The sequence below is a fragment of the Solanum stenotomum genome, chromosome 7, assembly GCF_019186545.1.
Source record: "Solanum stenotomum isolate F172 chromosome 7, ASM1918654v1, whole genome shotgun sequence".
In the NCBI taxonomy this organism is placed as follows: domain Eukaryota; kingdom Viridiplantae; phylum Streptophyta; class Magnoliopsida; order Solanales; family Solanaceae; genus Solanum; species Solanum stenotomum.
In genome coordinates, this window is record NC_064288.1 from 37,365,681 (window position 1) to 37,374,867 (window position 9,187).

The 9,187-nt window shown below is 34.6% G+C and overlaps 1 protein-coding gene across 2 annotated transcripts; it reads right to left on the reverse strand.

Annotated features, from left to right (window-relative positions):
- Window positions 1–129: 129 nt before the first annotated feature.
- LOC125871915 (MLO-like protein 1) lies at window positions 130–8,146 on the reverse strand. Of its 2 annotated transcripts, XM_049552625.1 has the most exons (14): window positions 7,920–8,146; window positions 7,757–7,814; window positions 7,341–7,543; window positions 4,579–4,695; window positions 4,424–4,484; window positions 3,836–3,930; window positions 3,161–3,235; window positions 2,971–3,059; window positions 2,825–2,874; window positions 1,562–1,602; window positions 894–1,103; window positions 744–811; window positions 596–656; window positions 130–514 (listed from the first exon to the last, which is right to left on the reverse strand). In XM_049552625.1, exons 1-14 carry the CDS (start codon window positions 8,040–8,042, stop codon window positions 329–331), a joined length of 1,437 nt encoding a protein of 478 aa, XP_049408582.1. In that variant the 5' UTR covers window positions 8,043–8,146; the 3' UTR covers window positions 130–328. The 2 variants fall into 2 exon arrangements, with proteins under 2 accessions (XP_049408582.1, XP_049408583.1); XM_049552626.1 differs by lacking the exon at window positions 3,161–3,235.
- Window positions 8,147–9,187: the final 1,041 nt, after the last annotated feature.

Sequence of the window (9,187 nt, forward strand, 5' to 3'; positions counted from 1 at the left end):
ACTCTGCGATGCTATTACTGTATAATCAATCACAAGTAATAATTATTACAAACATGTATTATTTCTCTTCAAGCATATTTACACCCATTTGCATCTAACAAGGGAGATACTAGAAAAAGTAGAATATAATTCTTTTGAAGTATGATTTTGTATAGCAAAGAAGTAAAAAAATAATATGTATAGTAAATGCATAGCAGATGTTTGCTAAAATACGAAGAGAAGTTGGTAGGTCTTCTTCGAAGACTTGAAAAAAATATTTTATAACTTTAATAAGATTTTAATTAGGACAGGACTAGTTGATTATAATTGTGTTCCAAATTAAGATCCATTAGGTAGGGGTTGTTTCCTTTTGGTTGATTCCTGACATCTGTAATCTTACTGTAGAACCCTCAATTGAAGTTCCAGCATCTGTAGCAGCCTTGAGTCCCCTCTTCATTTTCGCTTTCGAAGCCCAACCAAGAAGACCAACTTGAATGTGCTCATCAAATATTGACTTCTTGAAATGGGTACCCATCTGTAATTCAGATTCAGATTCAACTTCAACATTCATTCATATCAACCTACTCAACAAACCATGCCTGTTTAAAACACTAACCTGTGTAACAAGAGCATAAAGTGGCAACGTGCTATAGCTGCATAACATTTGAATTATTACCCTGGAAAACACAATCACATCATCATCAAAACACATTTTTTCCTACATTTACACTATATATAATACCCAACTGGGCACTGGACTTTACCCTATAACAAGTCGTGGAACAATGAAACCAACTTGTCCCATTATGCAGGAATTAAAGCCATATTGCACCTATTGAGAGAACGAAAAACTACCAAGATTAGAAATAGAAAAGTAAGCTGAGTGAAAACATAGTATAATAACTTTAGCTTACCAATATCCAGAAAAAGAATGCTATCTCAAAAGCATTTTGGAAGAGGATAAAGTGTATCAAGATGAGGACAATTTGAGGGCGCTTGAACCAGAAGTGATCATCAGAAGGTTGGACCACCAATTCACCTTCTATCGCGACATGTTTCTCTGCTACCTCATGAGCTAACTGAATAATTACATGCTCCAACTTTGTGCCAACCGCAATCAGAAGCTGATAAAAACCCAACAAGAAGTTAAGAGGAAGAAGATGAGGTTGTTGCTAAAGGAGCCTCGTGTTGAAAAAATAAATATTAAGAGCAATTAAGAAAGAAAAGTAATTGAATGTGTGAGAAAGGAAACATCCACATTCAACATGCATCTTAACTCCTGAGAAGGTTGATAGGAATCTAGAAATGCTCCAAAACTAACCTTTAAATAAATGAATTTGTAAATAGAAGAGTACACCTTTGTGGACTTTTTGCCAAATAAGTGGGATCCAATATAGGTAAAATATTGATACTGTCACTAAACATTTGCCAAATAAGGAAATGTGTCAACTTTTTGGGGACGGACCAAAAAGAAAAAGTGTGTCACATATATTGGGATAGAGGGAGTAACTGTTTTGTTTGAATGGCTTTTCTTTAAATTTAAATTAGATCTAGCAAAAGGCTTAGTAAAGATCCAACTCACAACAAAAGGAATGAATGCAATCCAGAAGTATGTATGCCAACCTGGAAAATATAAAATGAATTTATCAGCTTTCAGATATAAACCACAACCAAATGACCAAACTGAAACATGAAATGAAACTTGTAAAATTATATTAAAGCAAAGTGAAAGTTATGCAGGCAACACTTTTAAAGGCAGTGTCTGGAATGAATCATCTAAAAGAGTGCTGTGGCTTAATTTAATCATAAGTTGCGGAAGCATAAGGAGATGCTATCAAATTACAACTATAGCATGTACAATATGAACGGAGACATAGATAAACTTATTAACATTTGCCTCAGAGGAAGTTGGCAAATGGTCGTACCCATAGTTACAAGACAACTAATTCCACAATTTCTTCTGTGATAAGTCAAAGTTTAATTCACAAATTTTCTCATCCTGAAAGAGGGTGTAAACTCGGGGCATTCAGCTTATTGTTGGGTATAAGTTCACAGTGACACATGGTTATAAATGCTTGGATAACACTTTCACAATTATAAAAAGAGTGGGCCATAAATTTAGCAATAAGTTAAATGCAGCTGTTGCGAGTGACAGACTTGGGATTTAGCCTGGCCCCTGGGGGAGGGGGACAACCTACTTGAGGCCCTACCTAAGAAGCAGAAAATTTAAGAGCCTAGATATTATTGCTGTCGATTACTAGTTTCTTAGAGAACAACTATCTTCGATAGGTTCTATCCGAGCATAATATAGCACCAGCTGTGTAACCATCAATAGGTACAGTGCAACGCTATCCACAGCTTCCTTATCCTTGAAGTCAAAGAGGAAATAAATTGGGAATATTCGATTTTTTGTTGAATAGAAGTGTGTAGTACCATGTACTCAAAAATGTTTGGTTAGTCCAACATCTTAACCAATTATAACAATGAGTACAACAATCAACTTAGCAGTAAGTAAACTGCAGCTACTGGCAGTGGCACTCTTTGGGATTTTATGGGAGGGGAGATGGCCCTCGCTGCAGACACCAAGCAGATATTTTTGAGCCCACAATAACATTAAATTATTTTTTTTGAGATAAAGGTAACTGAACATTAAAATTGCTGCTATTCAATTGTTAGTTTCCATTTGCCAAGAGAACAACTCTCTTCAACAGCACTAAGGTTGCTGGTACCCAATTATTACTTGCCAATACCACCCTTTTCCATTTGTTCTGCATTAGTATAGCATTGAAACATTTCAAAGCAGCTACAAGGTAAAAATGTCTATTCCAAGTTAGAGTTGGCATACCATTAACATTCAGAAACAAGAAGATGACAACAAATACCCAGAGATACCAACTGCAAAAAACACAGGAAAATGGCAACAAGTGAGAAAAACATCGCAAATTCTTCCCGGTGGGATGTGGCAGAGGAGGGAGGAGAATGGCCACTAACCTGATACCGACGACAGTCTTAAAATCATCTTCCAGAGCACGAATCATGTACTTGTGAAAATTAAATTTTGGGTTTTGCTTGCAATGTGTCTGCCAAAGAGAAGAAACTTAACACTACATGAGCAATTAAGCACCAAAAAGATGGCAAAACAACAAACAATTATCTCAGACAAGTAACATAGTGAAGTTACCATAATGAACCCCAAACGCAGAGCAGCATAATCTGACTTGCTGACAGAACCATAAAACTGCTTAAAGAAAGAGTGCTGCAAGTTTTCGTGGAAACCAAACAAAAGTATGAGATGCTTATGTTAATGTAAAGGCACTACACAACCACGTGATTGCTCTATTATAAATTCCCCATTTCTTCACCTTCTGTCTTACTCATAAATAAAATTGATGTTTATTCAGCATGTTTTTCAAAGTTTTGCAAGTGCCCAGCTTATCATATTTGTTGAGAATAAGAACCAGTACTTGCTTGGATAGAATTCTCAGGTAACAGGGCCCTAACACGACAGCAAATAAAACTTGCTAATAATATAAATTCTTTCAACGCACTGAAGTAGTGAACCATATTTTAGCTAAACTAGATATATGACGGACTTATTGGAGACACGATCCAGCATTGGCATTTCTCACAAAATAAAAGGATAAAAGGAAGTGGTCATATCTGTCCATCACATATTCACGTGTCATTTGAGAGCATATGCACCTTCCCCATCTTTAATAGCTTAAATTTAATTATCTTTCTTTTCTCTCCACATTAATGTGTTTTAAGAGAAGTTCCCAAGGTAAGTTTTACCATACAGAGGAGAAATATATGATAGGGAAAGAATGACTGCTTATTGAGGAAGGAAACTGCTTACCATCCAACCAAAAATGGCTGAGCGTTTGCCCATACCCACAAATCGGTCCCTGATGAAATCGTGTTGCTGGACATGTGTAACCCGTGGTTTTAAAACTGCAAAAGAAAGCATCAAACTGTTTTAGTTTGAAGATCAGCTTGATCTAGATATAATGCATGAGGGGAGTAACTCCATATTGCTTCTTACTTATCTTTCCTCTCATGGGTTGCAGTATGTCAACAGTTTACTACCTTAAAGACTTGGTTAAGAAAGTAACTAGTTTTACAGGGAGCATTAACTACAGGGGCGACGTAAGCTTTTACATCGGTCATTTACTTTCTTTCATCTTTGATTATCATCATTTCGAACAGTGTAAAGCGGCTCCCAATTATTAAGTAAAATTAAAGTTTTCCACGTAAGCTTTTCCTTAGGTCATTTCTTTCTTTCTTATTTGCTAATCGTCCTGTAGAACAGAGTTAAGCGGCACCAATTGTCATGTAAAATTAAACTCCTCATAGAGGAAATAAATCAGATGAGATTTTTGTTTTTTTTTTTTTGCGATATGGAGCAAAGAGTTGGATAAAAGATCTCACAGGTAATCATACATACCATGTGCAGTCTCATAATTAGCTTTTGCAATACTGTCCTCCCAGTGCTTCCATTGACGTATCTAGACCATCAGTAAATTACAAACACTCAATTCAAACAACAAACAAAGTTGAAGAGACCAGCAACAAGTTAATGAAGCAGATTTTATTACAGACCTTGGCTCCTCCAAATACAACTGTCAGAAGAGAGAAAGTCACATGAACAATTGCAAGGACAAAGATGAAAATGTGAAGGTGATGCAACGCTTCAAGAGAGAGTAATGGGACCTTATGCTGAAACAAAATTAAAAGGAATGTGTTATGAATCTTTAGGGAAGGATCGATTTACAAGGCAATATATAAATCAACTCGTTAAAGGGAGGCTGAAACCTTAGAATTCATTAAAAGAGAACTCCAATCTCTTCAGTCTCCAAATTGTTAGGATTCTTAGAGAAGGATCGAGTCACAGGACGATGAACAGGAAAATCTAAATCAATTGACTTTGACTTTCCCTTGCCTTTGTTCGAATTCCTAGATCGACCTATTTTTGTATATAACTTCAGCTCATTGAAGGGAGATTGAAACCTTAAAGTTCAATGGAAGAGAGAACTCCGATCTCTTACTTTTTACTAAAATATGACTTAACGATTTATTCCTCAAAAGCCCCTTTAAATAGGAGTCTTATTACATCAATAGCAAGTCTAATTCTTATGAAAGTAGGAGACCTAAATCCTATTCCAAACTAATAACTATAACTTAACCTAATCCTTATAAAACTATGAAATATAAACCCTATTCTAGAATAATAAATAAAGCTACTAAAAATATAATTAAATACTTAATTTAAGGACTTCCAACGCATCCACAACATTACCCCCCTCTTACATTGAAAGAGTTTGTCCTCATGCTCGAATTTCACGGCAATCATCCAGAACTTCTGGAATATTGTCTGCTGAATCATCCAATTCCAGCCAGAAAAGTCGTTTGCACTGGTGAATGGCTGAATATAATTCGTCACAATTATAGCATAATCCCTTAGCTCTTCACTCTGCCATTTTTGCACGAGTTAATCGCTTGACCAAAGGGGTCTGGTTGCTGGTCTTGGTATTAAATGAATCGACTGAACTTGTAGCAGATTTTGCCAAGTTTACTGTGCTGCCAAGACTTGTCTGGGACTGCTGCCCTTTTTGCAGTTGTTCTTTTTGCTCTAAAGCCCTGGCTACACTCATAACTGTTGATAAGTCAGGTGGTTTGAGCAATTGCACGTCCAATTTGATTGAATCATCTAACCTGCCATAAATATTCCCACGTGCAAGTGTTCTGGAATAAGCTCATCAGCCCTAGCCAACTTTTCTTGAAACTGACGTTGATAAATTTAAACTCTACCAGTTTGTCGAAGCGTGACCAATTCACCTACCGGGTTGCTGCTTTCAGGAGATCCAAATAGCTGGAAACATTGTTTTTGGAAGTCTTCCCAACTCATTGGCCCCTTCGCTCGTTTAAGCTGATAATACCATAATTGTGCTTCTCCCAACAGGTGAAATCCAGCCACTCCAACCTTTTCTGCATTTGCTATATGTTGATTTTCAAAAAACTGCTCACAACGATATGCCCAAATCAGTGGGTCGTTGGTGCCATCATAAGTAGGAAAATCCATTTTTGCATACCTTGGTATTGTCGAATTGGAATTACCTCTAGTTTGATGATTATGATCAGCTGGTTGAATAGGCAGTGTATTGCCTCTAGGAGCCGGATTTGTTGATTTACCAATTGTCTGGGCATTACTTGATTCTGCCCCATGGACTACTGGTTTTGTAGAGCCAATTCTCAGGCTAGAATATTGTTCTTGAATGACTTGGACAATACTTTCACCGAGACGTTGTTCCATAGCTGCAAGTTTAGAGTCCATTAGTGTTTCTGTAATCACACGTTCTTCTTGAAACTTGGAATTGATCTCATCGAGAAATTTGGAACTGATCCCATCGCCCATTGTGTTAGGCTCTGATACCAAATTGTTAGGATTCTTAGAGAAGGATCGAGTCACATGATGATGAACAGGAAAATCTAAATCAATTAACTTTGACTTTCCCTTGCCTTTGCTCGAATTCCTAGATCGACCTATTTTTGTATATAAGCTCATTGAAGGAAGACTGAAACCTTAGAGTTCAATGGAAGAGAGAACTCCGATCTCTTGCTTTTTACTAAAATATGACTTACTAATTTATTCCTCAAAAGCCCCTTTAAATAGGAGTCTTATTACATCAATAGCAAGTCTAATTCTTATGAAAGTAGGAGACCTAAATCCTATTCCAAACTAATAACTATAATTAACCTAATCCTTATAAAACTATGAAATATAAATCCTATTCTAGAATAATAAATAAAGCTACTAAAAATATAATTAAATACTTAATTTAAGGACTTCCAATCCACAACAGAATGATATTAGAAGTCAGTGGCAGACAATATTTACGGAAGTAGAATAATCTAACGGAAAATGATGACTATATATTCCAGAATCAGATACTGAAAAACTGGAATTCAACTTTCGAGTCAGGAAATTTAAGAAAATAATTCAAGTAAATGCCTGCATAATATTTTTCACATGGTCTCTTACTAAAGAGCAAAGACAAATCATCCCTAAATTTTTCCTTGTTTGATAAAAAAGGAACTCAAACAATGGCTCAATGTAAGAAAGATAATAAATTTAAAAGCAATAAAACAACAATGCAGTATTCTTTTGTCTTGCCAAATAGAAGCACCAGTCTACCTTCCTTTGATGAAAACACACATGAACTAGTGGGGCAAGTTTAAAATAAAAAGAGCAGTCAATGAATGACCTCAGAGAAGCCGCATTTTCTCTACATTGTGGAATATGGAGCTAAGAAGAAAGATGTGAAGAAGTAAATGCAACTAGACTAGGAAAACAAATTGATTACTTTTGCAGTGCAATAGCCAGCAGCAGCAGCAGCTGCTTCTTCTTCAACTAACAGCCGCCGATGATGTTGTGATTCATGAGAAGGGGCCTCCGATAATGAACATGGTAGTAAGTGCATGACCACATCTTTAGGCACACAAATCTTGACTATGCTACTTTGAAGCACCGTCAGTAAAAGGGATATAAACCCCAAAAGCATCAACTCTGCATATTAATTCACCAATCAATTCAAAAAAAGCAACTTCAATTGATTATTACAAACCAAAACATATGACTAATTTTATTTTTTATTTTTTTTATAAATAGAATTAAAAAATTTAACAGTATAGTATGTGAGGGAGGGGCAGATCTGTGCACTTCCCCTAAAAAGCCAGACGTTTAAAAAGAAAAGAAGAAAAAGTAAGGGAGATGGACCACCTTCTTTAACTTTCTGTAGCGCTTCATATAAAGGCTTCTGATTCTTCTTCTTCAGATACTGCAGACATTTGTAGAGCAGTATGTATGAGTTCAATGTAAAATTGAATTAAAGAGAAATATATATATATATATATATATATATATATATATATTTGGAATTAACCTTTCCAGTATAATGGATGAGTCGCTCAGCGGCTAGAGAAATGGCAACGATGACGGTGCAGACGGCGGCGACCACCCAAGTAGGGGTAAATTCCAATGTGTCTCCTTCTCCGCCTCCACTCATTTCCGTTTAATCTATCAAAAACGTAACTCTTCTTCTTCACAAAATTCAGCCTACCTGCCTGCCACAAATGTAACCAACTAGTGTGGGGACTTGAGTCTGACTAAAAATGGACATTTTTTTTTCTTTCTTTTCTTAATAAACAAGATTTAAGATTATCGGAATTTTATTTTGTTGTATGAGATTTCAAATGGGCTTTTTCAAAATTAAGTAAGTCCAAGTTTTATTTTGAAAATTAAAATTTAAGTTTTCCATAAGAAATTTAGAGTAAAAAGTTATGGTCAAATATATTTTTTGAAGTTCTAACACACAAAATTTATCATTTACACGTAAACATTATTTATATAAATAATAATATTTCGAATTTTGACATGTTCAATTAAAATAATTAATAATTATTAGTTAAATATATAAGAAAATAAAGTAATAATGTATTATTTAATGAAGGAGCATATAATTTTAAATTTTTCATACTAATATATTACATGTGAAATGAATGTCTTTTGTGGTTTTATCTCAAGAGTCAAGACTATAAATATCGGACAAGGATAGGCGCGATTCACGGACAGGAGAAACTCTTCCTCTGTCCACTTGTTTTTGTTTGTTTACGTTTAGCGTGTAAGAATAGAATTATTTAACAAAAACATTACTTTACTCCACTTTATAATTCTACTATTACTTATTTATTTATATCCTTCTCTTTTATCTACCTTCATTATATCAAAATATTTGTCACAATTTTTTTCTTTTTATAGTCAAATAATATGAAACTTCGATCAATATTTTATGATTATTTTTCATCACATTGATAAGAGAAATTTTGTAAGTTTATGGTACTTTTTATATATTTTTGGAATATCTAATATTTAATTTCAAAATATATGGAGTAATAATTTTATCTAATTTATCTATGAAAATTAGTTAAATTGATTTTCGAAAAACAAAACATGACAAATATTTCCTAATTACTTGTCCACTTTTCCTTTTTTTAGTTGTCCCTAATTACTTGTCAATTTTGACAAATCAAGAAAGGACAATTTGTTTTACCTATTATATCCTTAATTAATTACTTTGAAAAATGTAGAACTTTTTGAAAATCTTAAATTTTTTAATTCATCCATTTCATAATTAATCCGGGTAAAATGATA

Coding starts and splice junctions, on each gene's coding strand:
- LOC125871915 (XM_049552625.1), bottom strand. CDS start 8,042: ATGAGTGGAGGCGGAGAAGGAGACACATTGGAATTTACCCCTACTTGG. Junction 7,815..7,919: donor TCATCCATTATACTGGAAAG/GTTAATTCCAAA, acceptor AAATGTCTGCAG/TATCTGAAGAAGAAGAATCA. Junction 3,931..4,423: donor TAATTATGAGACTGCACATG/GTATGTATGATT, acceptor TTTCTTTTGCAG/TTTTAAAACCACGGGTTACA.